Source organism: Rhinopithecus bieti, unplaced genomic scaffold (assembly GCF_001698545.2).
Source record: "Rhinopithecus bieti isolate Rb0 unplaced genomic scaffold, ASM169854v2 scaffold_21891, whole genome shotgun sequence".
Lineage (NCBI taxonomy): Eukaryota > Metazoa > Chordata > Mammalia > Primates > Cercopithecidae > Rhinopithecus > Rhinopithecus bieti.
Window position 1 is genome coordinate 1,465,962 of NW_016810869.1, and position 20,034 is coordinate 1,485,995.

Sequence of the window (20,034 nt, forward strand, 5' to 3'; positions counted from 1 at the left end):
AAAGTTTGGATGGATTTGCAACTAAGTGGTTTTCTTAGCTGGCATACTGCCATTAGAATTTTGGGGATAGAATAATCTCTTTGTTTCTGTTAAATTACCCTGTCACGTTAAATTAAATTTTAAATTACATTAGAAAACTATGTTAAAATTCAAGTTACAGTTACACGTGTGGAGATATATTTTTGGACTCTCTAATCTGTCCCTTTAATCTGCATATCTATATTTTATCCTAATGTGATTTTCTTGTGAGACCTGAAATCAAGTACTGTTAATCTGCTGATTATGTTTTTTTTTCAAATTATTTGACAATTATAGGTCATTTCCATTTTCATGTATCTTTTAGAATCAGCTTGTTAATTTCTTTAAAAAGTCCATAGGTATATTAATTGGAATTTCACATACGTTATGAGTAAATTTCAGGGAAAATATATGTGTAATATTTTGAGAAATTGACAAATACTTATCAAAATGGCTACACCACTTTACAATTCTATCTGCAATGTATAATGTTTTAAATTTTCCTTACCCTTGCCAATACTTACATCTTTTAAAAATGTTAGCTCTCCTAATGACTGTGAAGTGGCAACTGATTGTGGTTTTCATTTACATTTCTGTAATGACTAATGATGTTGATTTATCTTTATTTGTTGTTTACATATCTTCTTTTGAGAAATGTGTACTCAAATTCTGCATTCCTTTTTAATTAGGCTATTTGCCTTATTGTTGAGTTGGGCTATTTATATATTCTAGATACTAGATCCTTATCAGATATAATAATTTGTACATATTGTCTCCCACTCTATGAGTCATACTTTCACTTTTCTGTTAGCACATTTTGAAGCACATCAGTTTTAATGTATATATTTTATCTATATTTGTATTTGCCTCTGTTTTTGACATCATAGTTACAAAGCATTGCTTATTCTAATGTTGTAAAGATTTACATTTGTGTTTCATTTTAAGAGTTTTATTATTTTATCTATTACATTTAGGCTTTTGCTTTACTTCCAGTTAACTTCTGCTCGTAAGGTGTTGGAATACAACCTTTCTGCCTATAAAACTCTGTTTAGTATTTCTTGGAGGGCAAATCTACTTGCAAAAAAATTCTGCTTTTGTTTGTCTAGGAACATTGTAATTTGTCCATCATTTTTAACAGCTAGTTTGCTAGATATTGAACTTTTAGTTGATAATATTTTTCTTTCAGCATGTTGAATATATAATTCAACTTGCTCCTAGCTTCTCTGGTTTCTTATTAGAAATCACCTGTTGATTTTATTGACAATGTCTTGCTGGTAACAAGATTCTTTTCTCTTGCTACTTTCAGGATTCTGGCTTTGTTTTCTCTTCTAGGTGTTTGATAGCGATGTGTATCAACATGAATCCCTTTTAGTTTATTCTACTTGAGGTTCATTGAGCTATTAGAATGTAGATTTATGGTTTTTATAAAATAGAGAAAGTTTTGGGGCTTTATATCTTCAAATGTTCTTTCTGTCTCCTTTTCTCTCTCCTCTATTTCTGTGACTCCCATTATTCATACGTTCTTAGGCTTAGTGGTGTCTTATATGCTGTTTACTTTTTGGCATTCTTTTTCCTTTCTGTTTATTAGGGTAAATAATCTCAGTTGACCTCTTTTCAATGTTGCTGTTTCTTTCTTCTGCCTTCTTAAATCCGTTGTTGTGCCTCACTAGTAAGTTTTCAATTTCCATTATTATGCTTTTCTATTTCAGATATGTTAGTTGTATCTTATAATTTTTATTTTATTATTGATTTTTTCTATTTCATGAGATACTGTCTTTATACTTTAATTCTTTATACATTGTCTTCTTTAATTCTTTAAACAAATTTATAGTAGTCCCTTTGATGCCTTTATCTAGTAAGTGTTATTCTCAGACTTCCTCATATGCAGTTAATTTCTATTAATCACTTTTATTCCATTGTATGTGTTATAGGTTTTCCTTTCTTTAATATGCCTTGCTGAGAACTAGGCATATTAAATATTATAATGTGGCAAATCTGGAAATCAGATTCTCCCTTCTCTATGGTGTTTGTGGTTGCTGCATTTGTTGTTTGTTTAATGAGTTTTCTGCAATAGTTTTGTAAAATCTTTATTTCTGGTTGTGTTTGCTTGTGGAAGTCTCAGCTTGCCTTAATTATCAGTGAGTTAATGATTTGACAGAGATTTTTAAATATCTGGAACCAATATATATACTAGTATTTACTGTGGGGCAGTGTTGTATATGCTGAGGTATACCTTTGACACTCAGTTGGAAAGTTTATAACTCCACCTTTGCCATACATTTCTGCTTGCAACGACCTCAAGTTTAACTAGAAGTTAGATCTATGTTCCTTGTATGTCTTTTCTAACCTTTAATTACTTCTCCAGATATTTGCAAAGCATACACGCGCCTGTGACTTCTGGATTTTCTGAAATATGTCAGAGCTTTTAAAAGTTCCTTATAAACTAATTCCCTAGCTTTTCCTTTTAAGCTTTTTGTTATTCTATTTTTTGTTTTGTTATTCATCATTCCAGGAAGTTTTGCTTTTCAAGAATTTCCTCTGATTGTTTTTGAAAAACCTCTTTGGTGAAAGCTATTTGCATTAGGTAAATTCTGAGTCAGATCAAATAACAACAAACTTGAGAGTGGGGTCTTCCAAGGAACCATCACAGAGTTCACATAATTAGAATTTTAGGGGCATGTAGCTTGAAGGAACTCCCGCTCAATTCTGCTCCCTCCAGTGGCTACCAGGCTGCTGATTTTGACTTTGATTTGGAGATCTTGGTTTTCAAGGCTGCAGTGGAGGTAGAGGGATGGGAATAGAGCAAATTAACATACCTCAAAGTTCATTTTGAAGATATGAAGATTCAGACATTTTCTTATATACATTTTCTTTTTTATATACATTTTGTTCTGTACATCCCAGGAATGCTGCAAGACTTTAGTCAATTTCCCAAGTTTGAAAAAAGTTACTTATTACAATTTTGGCAGTATTTTACTGCTTTAATGGAGGAAAGAATTTGGAGGTTGTTTTTCCACCATTTCTACTGAAGTCTCCTTACAGTTATATATAATTTATGTATATATATATATGATTTATAAGGCTTGGTAGATGTCTACAATGTTGTTTTTATTTTAATTTTGCCCCCTCTGTTTTGTTTTCCAGTGTTTCTTTCTGCTTTATCTTGGTTTATTCAAATACTTTTACTATTTTGTTTTAATTTCTCTATGACTTTCTCAGTTATGTATCACTTTATTAATTTTAGCATTTATTCAAATGCTAATAATATTCATTAATAAAATAATATATTGAAGTATATTTAGAGTAAATATTGCACCACTTCTTATCTGATACTTTATATTTGCTAGGCTATTTCCTTTGCTTATTTCCTTCATGACATTTTTTACTAATTTTTACTTCACCCTTCAAGCCTCCTTTTTCACAAATGCTCTGCTTTTATGACAATATAATAACAATTACCTATCCCATTTTTTCTACTTTTGTCATACCTATTATTTGTTACCTTATAAAATCCAGCTTATAATTTGGAAACCTCGGCTTCCCAAAGTGTTGGGATTACAGGTGTGAGCCACCGTGCTTGGCCTCATGTTCCATATTTTTACTTCATTCCAGGACACTAATATACTTTTGTTTTCCATCTATTTCCTGGTTGCACTTTCTCAATATTTTTGTGATCTCCCTTTTTTAACTTTGAGGTATTACAGACTTCTAAACTAAATTCTTCTCCTCTCACCTATTCTTATTTTAGTGTTCAGTTCATCCAGTTTCATTGCTCTAAATGCCATCTTTGTGTCGGTATTCTCTAAGTTCATAAGGCCAATAAAACATCTCTTGTGAACTTCAGACTGCATATACAAATTACTTCTCTATATATCTGCTGAGACCTGCAACAAAATATATCCCATGTAGCATGCCTCAAATTGAGTTCTTGATCACCTTTAAATTTCCTATACCTTGATTCTTCCTCATTTCAGTTGATTGTAACTTCAGTTATGTAGTAACTATGTCCAAACACCAAACATTTGTGCTTGACTTCTCATTTGTCTACCTCATATCTACCCTTTGAGAAGCCTTTGTTTGCTCTACTTTCAAAATATATTTGTGATTGGATATTTTTTTTTTTTTTTTTTTTTTTTTTTTTGAGACGGAGTCTCGCTCTGTCGCCCAGGCTGGAGTGCAGTGGCCGGATCTCAGCTCACTGCAAGCTCTGCCTCCCGGGTTTACGCCATTCTCCCGCCTCAGCCCCTGAGTAGCTGGGACTATAGGCGCCCACCACCTCGCCCGGCTAGTTTTTTTGTATTTTTTAGTAGAGACGGGGTTTCACCATGTTAGCCAGGATAGTCTGGATCTCCCGACCTCGTGATCCGCCCGTCTCGGCCTCCCAAAGTGCCGGGATTACAGGCTTGAGCCACCGCGCCCGGCCAGATTGGATAATTTCTTATTCCTTTCATGAATATCACCCTGGTCCATGCTCCCATAAACAATCTTCTATTCACTGCTGTAGAATTATCTCATTTCTTATTATACATTAAGTTCTATGGTACATGTGCACAACGTGCAGGTTTGTCACATATGTATACGTGTGCCATGTTGGTTTGCTGCATCCATTAACTTGTCATTTACATTAGGTATTTCTCGTAATGCTATCTCTCCCCCATCCCCCCACCCACAACAGGCCCCAGTGTGTGATGTTCCCTGCCCCGTGTCCAAGTGTTCATATTGTTCAATTCCCACCTATGAGTGAGAACATGCAGTGTTTGGTTTTCTGTTCTTGCGATAGTTTGCTCAGAATGATGATTTCCAGCTTCATCCATGTCACTACAAAGGACGTGAACTCATCTTTTTTTATGGCTGCATAGTATTCCATGGTGCATATGTGCCACATTTTCTTAATCCAGTCTATCATTGATGGACATTTGGGTTGGTTCCAAGTCTTTTCTGTTGTGAATAGTGCCACAATAAACATACATGTGCATGTGTATTTATAGTAGCATGATTTATAATCCTTTGAGTATATACCCAGTAATGGGATCCCTGGATCATATGTTATTTCTAGTTCTAGATCCTTTTGGAATCACCACACCATCTTCCACAATGGTTGAACTAGTTTACACTCCCACCAACGGTGTAAAAGCATTGCTGTTTCTCCACATCCTCTCCAGCACCTGTTGTTTCCTGACTTTTTAATGATCACCATTCTAACTGGTATGAGATGGTATCTCATTGTGGTTTGGATTTGTATTTCTCTGATGACCAGTGATGATGAGCATTTTTTCATGTGTCTGTTGGCTAAATAAATGTCTTCTTTTGAGAAGTATCTCTTTATATACTTTGCCCACTTTTTGATAGGGTTGATTTATTCTTGTAAATTTATTTAAGTTCTTTGTAGATTCTGTATATTAGCCCTTTGTCAGATGGGTAGATTGCAAAATTTTCTCCCATTCTGTAGGTTGCCTGTTCACTCTGATGGTAGTTTCTTTTGCTGTGCAGAAGCTCTTTAGTTTAATTAGATCCCCTTTGTCAATTTTGGCTTTTGTTGCCATTGCTTTGGGTGTTTTAGTCATGAAGTCCTTGCCCATACCTGTGTCCTGAATGGTATTGCCTAGGTTTTCTTCTAGGGTTTTATGGTTTTAGGTCTAACATTTAAGTCTTTAATCCATCGTGAATTAATTTTTGTATAAGGTGTAAGGAAGGGATCCAGTTTCAGCTTTCTACATCTGGCTAGCCAGTTTTCCCAGCATCTTTTATTAAATAGAGAATCCTTTCCCCATTTCTTGTTTTTGTCAGGTTTGTCAAAGATCCAGATGATTGTAGATGTGTGGTATTATTTCTGAGGGCTCTGTTCTGTTCCATTGGTCTGTATCTCTGTTTTGGTACCAGTAACCAAAGTTACATTCACCATGTTTCCCATCATCCTGAAGCAGCTGAATTGATAGAACGGTGCAATAGCCTTTCGAAGTCACAATTATAACACCAGCTAGGTGACAATACTTTGCAGGACTGAGGCAAAGTTATCCAGAAGGCTGTGTATGCTCTGAATCAGCATCCAATGTACTGTACTGTTTCTCCCATAGCCAGGATTCATGGGTCCAGGAATCAAGGGGTAAAAGTGGAAGTGGCACCCACACCATCACCTCTAGTGATCCACTAGCAAAATATTTGCTTCCTATTACTGTGATATTACATTCTGCTGACCTAGAGGCCTTAGTTCCAGAGGGAGGAACACTGCCACCAGGAGGTACAGCAACAATTCCATTGAACTAGAAGTTAAGATTGTCACCTGTACACTTTGGGCTCCTCCTACCTTTAAGCTAACAAGTTAAGAAGGGAGTTACAGTGTTGGTTGGGGTGATTGACCCAGACTATCAGATGAAATCAGTCCACTACTCCACAACAGAGGTAAAGAACAGTATGCATGGAATACAGGAGATCCATCTGGGTGTCTCTTAGTATTACCGTTCCCTGTGATTAAGGTCAATGGAAACTACAACAGCCCAATCCAGGCAGGACTACAAATGGTCCAGACCCCTCAGGAGTGAAGGTTTGGGTCACTCCACCAGGAAAGTATCACGACCTGCTGAGGTGCTTGCTGAAGGCAAAGAAATACAGAATAGGCAGTAGAAGAAAGTAGTCAACTATGACCACATGACCAGCTGCAGAAATGGGGACTGCGATTGTCATGAGTATTTCCTCCTTCTTTTGCTAAAAATATGTTTGTACATGTATACACTTGTATGAAGAAAATATCTTTATTTTATTTCCTTTTCCTTTATCATATGACATAAGATTTACTGAGTTCATATCAGCATTTAAGTATTGTTAACTTACGTAATAGTGTTTGGGTTGGGAGTTGGTGTGTTTCCGGTTGTACAAAGGATAGTTGTATTATGTTAGGTGTAATTATGACCTTATTATTGTCTTCATTTGAAGATTATGTATGATCTCAGGAGATGTGTGTGGGTTCAGCTTGACAAGGGGTGGACTTGTGATGGTTAATATTGAATGTCAACTTGATTGGATTGAAGGCTAGAAAGTATTGACCCTGGATGTGCCTGTAAGGGTATTGCCAAGGGAGATTAACGTGTGAATCAGCGGGCTAGGGAATGCAGATCCACCCTTAATCTTGTGGGCACCATGTAATCAGCTGCCAGCAAATATAAATCAGGCAGAAAAATGTGAGAAGGGGAGACTGGCCTAATCTCCCAGCCTACATCTTTCTCCCTTGCTGGATGCTTCCTGCCCTGGAACCCCGGACTCTAGGTTCTTCAGTTTTGGGACTTGAACTGGCTCTCCTTGCTCCTCAGCTTGCAGACAGCCTATTTTGTGATGTTGTGATCATGTGAGTTAATACGTAATAAACTCTGCTTTATATTTATATAAACTCCCCTTTATGTTTATGTAATATATGATGTATAAATATTGTATCTTTATAGCATCTATTATATAAATATATATTTATATATTTATTATATAAATACATTTATATTTATTTATATAGTATATTTTGATTAATATATATTTATATTAATTAATACAGACCCTATTAGTTCTGTCCCTCTAGAGAACACTAACACAGTAGCCTTGAATGAGCTTTCGTATTTCTGTGGTGTCAGTTGTAATAGCTCCCATTTCATTTCTTACCGAGGTTATTTGGATTTTCTCCCTCCTTTTCTTGGTTAATCTTGCTAATGGTCTATCAATTTTATTTATTTCTTCAAAGAAGCAGCTTTTTATTTCCTTTTTTTGTATTTTTTGTTTGTTTTTATTTCATTTAGTTCTCCTATGATCTTGGCTATTTCCTTTCTTCTCTTTCTTCTGCTGGGTTCGGGTTTGGTTTGTTCTCATTCCTCTAGTTCCTTAAGGCATGACCTTAGATTGTCAGTTTGTGCTCTTTCAGTCTTTTTGATGTAGGCATTTAGGGCTATGAAATTTCCTTTTAGCAGCACCTTTGCTGTATCCCAGAGGTTTTGATAGATTGTGTCATGATCGTTATTCAGTTTGAAGAATTTTTGAATTTCCATCCTTTCGTTTTTGACTCAGTGATCATTCAGGAGCAGGTTATTTAATTTCCATGTATTTGCATAGGTTTGAAGGTTCCTTTTGAAGTTGATTTCCAGTTTTATTCCACTGTGTTCTGAGAGAGTGCTTGATATAATTTCAATTTTCTTAAATTTATTGAGGCTCGTTTTGTGGCCCATGATATGGTCTATCTTGGAGAAAGTTCCATGTGCTGTTGAATAGAATGTGTATTCTGCATCTGTTGGATGGAATGTTCTGTATTTATCTGTTAAAGTCCATTTGTTCCAAGGTATAGTTTAAATCCAGTTTCCTTGTTGACTTTCTGTCTTGATGACCTGTCTAGTGCTGTTAGTGGGGTATGAAAGCCCCCCACTATTCTTGTCTGTGTCATTTCTTAGGTCTATTAGTAACTTTTGTCAATTTGGGAGCTCCAGTGTTAGGTGCGTATATGTTTAAGATCATGATATTTTCCTGTTGGACAAGACCTTTTACCATTATATAATGTCCCTCTTTGCCATTTTTAACTGCTGTTGCTTTAAAGTTTGTTTTTCTCTGATATAAGAATAGCCACTCCTGCTCACTTTTGGTGTCCATTTGCATGAAATGTCTTTTTTTCACCCCTTTACTTAAAATTTATGTGAGTCTTTATGTGTTAGGTGAGTCTCTTGAAGGAAGCAGATACTTTGTTGGTGAATTCTTATCCATTCTGCAGTTCTGTATCTTTGAAGTGGAGCATTTAGGCCATTTACATTCATTGTTAATATTGAGGTGTGAGGTACCATTCCATTCATAATGCTATTTGTTGCCTGTGTACCTTGTTTTTTTGTTCTTTTGTTTTGGTTTGGTTTTCGGTTTTTAAATTGTATTTTGTTTTATAGGTGCTGTGAGATTTGTGCTTTAAAGAGGTTCTGTTTTGATGTGTTTCAAGGATTTGTTTCAAGAATGAGAGCTCCTTTTAAGAGTTCTTGTAGTGGTGGCTTGGTAGTGGTGAATTGTCTCAGCATCTGTTTTTATGAAAAAAAAACTGTATCTTTCCTTCATATATGATGCTTAGTTTCACTGGATACAAAATTCTTGGCTGATCATTGTTTTGTTTGAGGAAGTTGAAGATAAGGCCCCAATTCCTTGTAGCTTGTAGGGTTTCTGCTGAGAAATCTGCTGTTAATCTGGTAGATTTTACTTTGTAGGATACCTGGTGCTTTTGTCTCATAGCTCTTTAGATTCTTTCCTTTGTCTTAACTTTAGATGACCTATGCATTGGCATAACACATAACAATGTGCCTAGGTGATGATCTTTTGGTGATCATCCCAGGTGTTCTTTGCGCTTATTGCATTTGGATATCTAGGTCTCCAGCAAAGCCAGGGAGTATTTCCTCAATTAATTTCCCCAAATATGTTTTCCAAACTTTTAGATTTCTCTTCTTCCTCAAGAACACTGATTATTCTTAGGTTTGGTCATTTAACATAATCCCTGACTACTCTGAGGCTTTATTCATATTTTCTTATTCTTTTTTCTGTCTTTTTTTTTTTTTTCCTTGCATTGGGCTAACCTTTATTTGGGGCCTCCCTGATTAGATTACTAACTAACTTCCTGAATTCCTTTTCAGGTAAATCAGGGATTTCTTCTTGGTTTGCATCCATTGCTGGTAAGCTAGTGTGATGTTTTGGGGTGTTAAAGAGCCTTGTTTTGCCATATTACCAAAGTTGGTTTTCTGGTTTCTTCTCATTTGGATAGGCTATGTCAGAGGGAAGGTCTGAAGACTGTGGTTCAGATTCTTTTGTCCTATGGGTTGTTTCCTTGACATAGTGCCCTACCCCTTTTCCTATGGATGTGGCTTCCTGAGAGCTGAGATGTAGTGATCGTTGTCCCTTCTGGGTCTAGCCACCCAACAAGTCTACCAGGCTCTGAGCTAATCTGGGTGTTGTCTGCACAGAGTCCTGTGATGTGAACCATCTGTGGGTCTCTCAGCCGTGGATACCAGCACCGGTTCTGGTGGAGGTGGCAAGGGGGTGAAATGGACCCCGTGGGTGTTCTTAACGTTGGTGGTTTAATGCTCTTTTTTGTGTGCTGGTTGGCCTCCTGCTAGGAAATGGTGCTTTCCAGAGAACATCAGCTGTGGTAATATAGAGAGGAACCCATGGTGGGTGGGGCCCTACAACTCCCAAAAGTATATGCCCTTTGTCTTCAGTTACCAGGATGGGTAGGGAAGTACCACTGGGTGGGGGCAGGGCTAGGCGTGTCTGAGCTCAGACTTTTCTTGGGCGGGTCTTACTGCCGCTGCTATGGGGGATGAGGGCAAGATTTCCAGGACAATGGAGTTATGTACCTAGGAGGATTATAGCTGCCTCTGCCGAGTTGTGCAGGTTGTCAAGAAAGTGGGGAAGAGCCGGGAGTCACAGGCTTCACCCAGCTCCCACGCAATCTGAAGTGCTGGTCTCACTCCTACCATGGCCCCATAATAGCACCAAGTCTGTTTCCAGGCAATGGGCAAGCAGGCCTGAGAACTTACTCCTGGCTAACCCACTTCCCAGCTGCAAAAGAAAGTAGGGCTTTAGTGCTTCCCCAGCCCGTGGATTCTACCTGCAGGATTTGCATCCTCCCCTTAGTCCAAGCAGGAATGGACACTGCTTCCTCTACCTCTGTATTTTGCTTAACTTTCTAAATTCACACAGTTCCAGGTAAGATCAGAATCTTCTCCCATAGACTAGACCTTCAGTTTCCCCAGCAGGGTGTGTATTCACGGGTGAAGGATCTCCCTTTCCCTCTTTCACAGCCTGGGCACTTACAGTATTTGGGCTGTCTTGGGGGCCCTGCAGGAGCAATCTGCTTCCTTCATAGGGTCTGTGGGTACTCTCAGGATTCCCGATATTCCTGCAGTCATTCTGGGGCAAAATTCACAATGCGAGCCTCCACATCCTGCTCTGTCCATCTGAGTTATAGCTGCAATCTAGTCCTGGCTCCCATCCATCTTGATGGATTAAATTTTTGAAAATAAAACTTTATTTAACTGTTTAACATAACTTTTTACACATTTATTGGTGTTTAAATAAAAATTATGGTTAATACATGTCCCTTTTTCACAGAGACTAATATATTATCAGTTAGCATGAGACTGTAACTGCTTAATGTGTTTTATTTCACATCAGTTACTTATTAAGATTTCGATTGATTTTTGTTTCATTTGCTTATACTTTAAGAATATAATACATTCTGGAATGAAGGATACATAATACCTCTCAATGACATGTATTCCCTATGTTTTCACATTTCTTTCACATTGTGTCACATAATTTTATGCAAGTTTTGGAGATAATGATCAATCATAGTGGAATTACTATATTTCTGCCTTTAATTTTGGCTTCCACTGAAATATTATAAATGTTTTCTACTTATAAACAAGTGTATAAATTATGTAGCACAAAATATTACAGTTTTAAGTCAATGACCTATCTTTTTAACATAGCTTAAAGTCCTAATTGAACTCAACTTTCTAAATGAATGGCTCCACCATCATCTTCTTAACCTTTTAAAGTTATTCTTCCCCAAGGGATGGAATATGATTTTATTGAGGAACTTTGCATTAGAGTGAAAGCTATACATTTTCAGGTCCTGATCCTGATGTAGTCCAGGGTGAATAAATAGTTTTCTAGAGTGAACTCATGTGAGTCACATTGACTTTCTAAGTGCCATAGGTTACTACTTAATGCTAAGAAAGTGACAGTTTATTAAAGTAATGTTAGAGATTACTAGCATTTTGCTTCACTAGGGTGACTGCATTTTCTTTTTATTTTTTTTCACCCCTCATTCCTTTGCTGTTCTCTAAAGAGCAGTTAATTAACCCTACTTTATTATGTGATGAGATACCCAAAGACTATCTGTTCTTGCTTTAGCACAGTATAATGTCTGTCTTTCAGCATGAAAATACAGCCTAGTTTGCAAAATCCCATGGCTCTAAAAGTATAAATAAGGTGTTACATTCAGACCCTGCTATTTGGTATTACTAAACTGATTAAAAAAAAAAAAAAAGAGCTCCACTGTATATGACTAAAATCAAATTTATCTTCCAAATATCTTTTCTTATTTCACTGTAAAAAAAAATCATGGACATCTCTCTTAAGTAGTATAGTGACTAGCTAAGCTTGTAACCTATATTTAACTGGTTACTGAATCACTACCATGTGTATATATGGAGCATTTCTAATTTCCATGCTCTTTTCCAAATTCTTTCATTTGCTGTCTCATTGGTGACCCCACTCCGACATATTTCTATCATCATAATATTCCTAACCAGATTATCTCTATTCAAGAGCTTTTTCTCCATTTCTCAAGTTTTCTATGTCTGCAACTACCCTTACTATTCACATATTTCATTCATTCATCATTTTTTTGGCTTCCAAAAATTAATAAAACACTTCTCTAGAGTGTTAAAACCCATTTATTAAAAAATTCAAGACAAAATAGTCAAGGTTTCTTTCAGGCTCCATTCCTGTTGCAAAATGTATATTACAAACAGAACTGAGATTTGAGAATAGATGGGGTGGAGGAGAGGGAATCTTGAGAGTAAACCACTTCGCTACTTCACAAGTAGTTATCATCATAATCATATAAACTATTAGTCAATCTACTAAATAACTACTACAATGGTTTCCCATTAGTGTTACATAGGAATGTGATTATTTCAAGATTTAACCAGGCTGGCCAAGAGACTAAAATTTCATTAATAAAATGATCATCTACATTATTTAAAAACTCATGGTAAATATTCTCAGAAAGCAATGTAATCTAAATACATTTTCATGATATTTTGGTATAAGTTTCATAATGTTTGGTGTAAGGTTATCTAACAATATAAATATTATTGAATTATAATTCACTGATCTTATTACAATATAGGTTCAAATTAGTCATGTCTTCAGAAGCATTTATGCTGTTTATTAGGTATTACAAAATTTTATTAATTATAAAAGTGTATGTGAATTAGAATAATGGTACACATGTGGAGTCAGATTCAAGTCTTAAAACTGATAGCCCTAAAATTACTGAAATTTTTATTTTATATCTGAATTACTAGAATCTATATAGAATGTATAGTATATATATTTTAATAGATGCTGTAGTTTAAGAACTTTACTATTTCTCTTGTATACTTACGCCTATTCTTCTTTAAATATACTTAAGTATCTGTAATACGAACCTAACTGTACACTTAGTATAATTTTATATTACGACATTTTGTTAGTAATAAAAAAACTAAGTGATATCACGTAAAGTTCACTGAAAATGTTTTTAATGTATATATGTGTATATATATATATATATATACACACACACACACACATATACATATCCTGAAGATGAATGCCAATTTTCATCATTGTTAAACTTTTAGAAATTGTTAAAAGCCATAACACATTCTGCAAAAATGTTTTATATAGTTATAAGTACAAAATATAGATTTATAATGTATATATAACAACATAATAATTACCAGACTATCTCACCTTTTATTAGTTTAATGACAGGTATTCTAGAAAAGGTTTTAAAAACATTTGGTAAATGAACTTGTTGATTTACTTTGCTCCGTTTTGGTCACAGATTGATGTGAAGTTAGAGAATATGAAATAGGTTGCTCTACTGATAATTTGTGGGTGTCTGCTTCATGAAAGATGAATCTTTTCTTCTAGTAACTAAAATGATATGTTAAGAGACATAAATAAATAAACACATTTTCACACATGCATACAATTGTATCACCCAATTCATTCTGCATTCTTCTTTCAGTATCCAGTTTACTAATGAAGTGTGAATCTTTGAAAGCTGTGTATTTTGATCATTTTATACAAGATCTAAATAAACATTTTTCAATGGTTTCATTTGTTGAATCTTACTCTATGATTCCTTTCAAAATTTTGCCCTGGTAATTTTGTACGTGTTTTCAAGAAAGAAGTAAAATTATTCCCATACTATCATTTATGTTTCAGTTGCCCTAATTTTCCCAGAAAAGTCTTTTCTCATATTGCATTGTCTTTTATGTATTTTGTCTTTTCCAAATGTCTTCTGAGAGTTCAGAGACTTTAAAACTCAAAAATGTTCATGTTACTATGGCAAGAAAACTGAAATGCTATGTGAACAAGGTTGTGTTTTTCAATGTTTCTACGTGTCAGAAATGAGAAAAAGGTAAGTCATTGAGGTTATGTGACCAAAAAGTTTAATATAAAGGATAACTGTTCAGACCTCTTGGGAGAAACAATCCTTGAAAATATATTTGTGAACTGAGGAAATACTGCTGTTATTTCTAGCTAGAAATATGGCACTGGCACTCATGGAACTATTTAAGTGAATTTGGTGTTATAGCAGAATCTTTAGCAAAAACTACATGCAGTTTAAATTACAACAAAGTGTATTATCTTAATATTTCAGGTATTTTTCTTATTGACCTCTTCTCTAATTTATTGTTACTTTTCTAATATCTATTCAAATATATTTGATAATTTTAATTTTAGTAAGTGTAGATTTGTTACTATATTTCAGTTAATTATAATGAGGGCCTATTTATCAACTGAATATCAACTGCTATTTAAATTTCGAGTTAAAGTTTTATAATCCCCCTAACTAAAAAACTCTATCCCTAAAAAAGTATTTTATTTATTATTTATTTATTTATTTATTTATTTATTTATTATTTTTTTTTGAGACGGAGTCTCGCTCTGTCACCCAGGCTAGAGTGCAGTGGCACGATCTCAGCTCACTGCAAACTCCGCCTCCCAGGTTCACGCCATTCTCCTGCCTCAGCCTCCTGAGTAGCTGGGACTACGGGCGCCCGCCACCACACCTGGCTAACTTTTGTATTTTAGTAGAGACGGTGTTTCACCATGTTAGCCAGGATGGTCTCAATCTCCTGACCTCGTGATCCTCCTGCCTCGGCCTCCCAAAGTGCTGGGATTATAGGCGTGAACCACCACACCAGGCCAAAAATACTCTATTTTTTAATATTCTACATCAAAGCCCTTTATATTAGAAGTGATTTCATTTATTTTTTTCTAATTATTAAACACATGACTGTGACTATGACTTAAATGTGTGCCTCTTTTGTGAAAATTTTAATAATTGATTTGAACATCAATTTGTCATACAATATATATTTTTTTCTAGACGTAAAGTTGAAATCAATGTCAAATAATTAAAACAAAATGAAACAAAATATATTATTTTCACAAGTACGGAAGTCAACAATAATCTGGGAATTTATTTTCTCAACTTTATGGCAGTTAGTGGAATGTGGATTTAGTAAAATTACAGGGCTATTTTTGTTTTAATAAATATTGTTTATTGGTTTTTTCTTAGCTCAATAACTGGATCTCTTAGACAAACCATGATAGCAATATCCTTATTATTAACCAAGTGAAAAAAAGAAAAAAAACTGCAGAAAAGTAAATGATAGTAGTAACACACAGCGCACTGTAAAGGGAAGAAAAGTCATAGTCAAACAAAGTAATTATAGGTAGGGAGTTTTCAGAGAACATAATGTGAGGTCGGAATATAAATACATGCTAAATTATTCCATGTGTATTTCACAGCTTCACTCCAATTCTGACAAAGGTGATGGATCTGTCAAGTACATCCTTACTGGAGAGGGTGCTGGGACTATATTTATCATTGACGATACCACGGGTGATATCCACTCAACAAAAAGCCTAGACAGAGAGCAGAAGACCCACTATGTGCTTCATGCTCAAGCCATTGACAGACGTACAAACAAACCTCTTGAACCTGAATCTGAGTTCATCATCAAAGTGCAAGACATCAATGACAATGCTCCAAAATTCACAGATGGACCATACATTGTTACTGTGCCTGAAATGTCAGACATGGGTAAGAAAATCATTTTATGATTATGCAATTAACATATTTTGAGAATCAAAAGTCATCTTTAGAACACCAATTTTACTTGTATATGTATCTAGAGGGGATACATATACATAAACTTCATATAAATATGAAGTTTCAAAGTATTTTAGTATTTTTTGAGGCATAAAGTGTTAAAGATTATTGGGTCTGGCAATTATAATATTCATTGAAGTTGACTTCTAATCATGTAAGTGTAGGTAGTAGTTGGACCTCAAGGGGAAAGAAACATACATTTGAAAACACGTGGAATACTTGCTTAGTTGATATGTCTCTTCTATGATGTGAATTCTATATGTATATTGTTAAGAACATACCAGCACGTTCAATTTGATTATTTGCACAGAAGAAAGATTCTAGAATGTCTGAAATTTTTGTCTCCAGGTCTTTTAAGCTTTCAGTGTATGACCAAATTATACCATTAATAGTTGTTGCTACATTAATCAATAAAACTTTTTTCAAATATTCCTAAGCATTTACATGCCTTATTTATTTAAAAATATATGACAGCCCTGTGAAGTATTTTGAAAATCATTTTCAAGATGTGTAAACTGGCATAAAGTAGTTAAGTTACTCTTGCAAATTCACATATTTAGAAATAGCCAAGTAGGCATTATTCCAGGTTCAGCTGAATTCAAAGCCTACACTGCAGCCAGTATAATCATGATCCAGGGTTTGAGTCACCCTGATGATCTGGGGCTTTTTCAGCACTCACTGATTTCTGTGGTGTAACTATTTGAATTTATTTTTGTTTATTTTTCATTTCATGGGATTTTTTTTTAAGTTTAAAATGGTTCTTCTGTGATAATACTTTTTGACTATTTTTATGAGACTCTAAGCTTTGTAACACATTTGTTGAGTAAAGATTTCATATATTTAATTTTACTGCATATGTATGAGTATTGTTTTAGATTAAGGTTCTTATAGTCACTTAGTTATTAATCAAATCAGTCTGTGAATTTGATATATAATATATGTGTATATATATATGTATGTGTGTGTGTGTGTATATATATTCTTTTTAGTGGAAGATGGCAGCATCTTTCCTCTCAACTCCAGATTCCAGCGTATGTTAGTCTTCTTGAGCTAGGCAGGTAGCTCCTGCAGTCACTGTAGGAGCAGGTAAGGAAGAGACAGTGAGGTCTTCTTGATAGCTGAAGTCTCAGGGGAGAAAGCAATTGCCAAACTCGTTCCCTCTGGACCACAGCAGAAAACAGGAACCAGCCTGCAGGAGCCTAAGAGAGGCCCAGAATACTGATCTCCAAGGAGAGTCGAGCGGGAATTAAAGGCTTCAGCATGATTAACTCTGGTAGGTGAGAGTTTGCAGGGGAACTCAAGGACAGAATTCTCTCTGCCACATCAAGGAATTGATGCCCACAAAACTAATCTCCTCTGCCTTAGGAAGGCAAAGAGCTCTATGGTGCTCCCACCTGTGAGAGTGCTCCTGGTGAGCTATTTCCAAGACAAGTAAGGGTCCCAAGGAGCACAAAGGAAACTGTCATAAGCACAGGGGGTAAAGCACTAGAGAGAAAAACAGGCAGAGCAGGAATTACCCAGAAAGACAGTACACTAAACAGTAGTCAGTACGAGCATTGGAGGTTTTTTACGGACGCCACAAACAGATTTCTGTGACTCAAAGCCTTTTGCTTTAAACAAATAAGTAAATAACAACAATAAAGAAGATCAATACATGGATTGAAGGTATGAATGGTAACTGATTAGACCTGACTTATTGTCCTGGTACCTAAAATCATAACTGAAAAGTAGCTAATAGCCATGGAAACAAACATAAAATTGTGGATATTGTGGGAAAAAGAAAGCAGATTTAGAGAACATATTCATTAGACCTAGCATGTGAATAGCATGTGTTCTTGGAGAAAAATAAAGAGCAAGTGGAGGAAAGGAGCAATCATAATTTTTCTTGAAGTGAATAATATACTGACCCTATAAGTTTAGTTGACTTTCCAAGTTCCAGGAAGACTTAATAAAATAAGAATAAACATAGGAAAATCCTGTTAAAGTTTTAAAGCCTAATAAAAAAGAGAAAATTTTTAAAACATTCAGATTTTTTAAAATTAGCTATGAATAAAAATGAATATGCTACCCTCACATTTATTACATGAAATAGAGGAATCTGATAGAGAGTTAAGTCCCATTTACAGCCTACAGAGGAAGCACCAAAGCCCCAAATCTATTGTTCAGAGAAATATGATCCATCAGCTAGGGCAAAATAAATATTTGGAGAAGGATCTGGAAGGTCTATTACTCTCCTACCTAATTTAGAAAACATTTGAGAAAATAGTTGAAATTAAAATAGTTGAAATAAATCAGAACAGAGATCTAAAAGTCAAGAAAATTACAAAGAGGAAAATGTTATCAGCTTTTTGAACTCTGGAATAGGTGTGTGTGTGTGCGTGCGTGTGTGTGTGTACACTGAGTTAATACGAATGGATATTTTTGAAATACTGTCAAAGGATGCCACATAATCATGAGACATAAAGTAATTTTTGCAGAAAAGACTGAGTTGAGGACTCGGGAACAAGTCAAAGTCCTCATCTGGGGTTTGGGAAGAAAGATGGGAATGGTGAAAAGTTAATATTCTTAAGTTCTTTTACTGAGATGAGTATGGTTGAGGGACAAAAATTTAATATCTGAAAGTAGTATAGAAAAAGGACAAGATAGAGTAAGTTTCAACTCTCTGTACTACTGTGGTTTCAGGCAAGATTCTATTGAGTTATTTTATGGGAAACCTTAAGCTGAATATTGGAAATTGTATTTTGTCAGTAAGTTTTTGTGTGCGTGTGTATATACACACATTACTCTAGGAAAACAAATACATACAATTCATGATAATAACATATAATACATATTGTAACATGAATGCATAGAGCATGATACGAAAGTGGAGGGAAAAATTCACTTTACATTGTGTTCTTAAGAATGGGTGATATTTTCATTAACTATAACTCTATTTTTTTTTTTTTTTTTTTTTTGAGTCAGAGTCTTGCTCCACCACCCAGGCTGGAGCGCAGCGGCATGATCTTGGCTTACTTCAACCTCTGCCTCCCACGTTCAAGCAATTCTCAAGTGTCAGCCTCCCAAGTAGCTGGGATTACAGGCATGTTCCACCAGGCCCAGCTAAAGTTTGTAATTTCAGTAGAGGCAGGGTCTTGCCATGTTGGCGAGGATGGTCTTGAACTCTTGCTCTCACATGATTGGCCCTTCTGGGCCTCCCAAAGTGCTGGGATTTGAGGTGTGAGCCACTGTGCGTGACCAACTCTGATTTTAGAAACCAAAAGTTGATGATATTATAGGGCAAAGATCTGCAGACAATGGCAGGGGGAACAAATCTGTCCTGCTCCGTGTTTTTGTGCATTTACTGAAACACAGCTACACTCGTTTACTTGAAGATTGTCCGTGATAGTTTTGGCACTGCAATGGCAGAGCTGGGTGGTTGGGATGAAGGTCGTATCACTGGCCCACAATGCCCAAAATATTTACAGTGTTTTCTTTTATTAAAAAAAAAAAAAGAGTTTGCCAGTCTTCATTGTAAGCTATTACAGGGAGATCAGAGGCAAGGAATAATTAGAGGATGGTGTCATAGTTCTGATACACAAGGTATCTGCTGATCTATAGCAGTTAGTGTTCTGCCAGCCCTACTGGACTATATACGTATACACAGAAATATGGCACTTGTTACAAATATATGGGATCATGCTTCTTTCCTTTGGGTGGATACTGTTAGTTATCTAATGAATATCCAGGCTTCCCTTCTGTGATACTAAGATAGCCCAGTTTTGTTAGAGAATATAGATGTGTTGCAGAATACGCATGTACATGCACAGAAAATATCTGAAGGAAATAGACACACACACGTTGTTGAAAGTTTACTTCTAAACACTATGTTGTGGCTTTATTTGGTATGAAATGAAAAAGTGGTTCTAAAGTTTTAATAAAAATCCTTTTATAACACTAACACTTAAAATATACTGGTTTCTAATGCTAACTAACAACGAATAATAACATAAATAGGTGACAACAAAATTTTATCAACATATGGTGCCTGATAAAATTACTTTTTTTTTTTTTTT

General features: G+C 35.4%; 1 protein-coding gene across 4 annotated transcripts in view; it reads left to right on the forward strand.

Annotated features, from left to right (window-relative positions):
* The window catches only part of CDH18 (cadherin 18), a 1,176,273-nt gene that overhangs the window by 875,123 nt on the left and 281,116 nt on the right, over positions 1–20,034 (forward strand). For all 4 annotated transcript variants that reach the window (XM_017893219.1, XM_017893218.1, XM_017893220.1 and 1 more), the window contains one exon: positions 15,616–15,910. In XM_017893219.1, the coding sequence (XP_017748708.1) occupies positions 15,616–15,910 (295 nt within the window). The remainder of the gene's footprint in view (positions 1–15,615; positions 15,911–20,034) is intronic.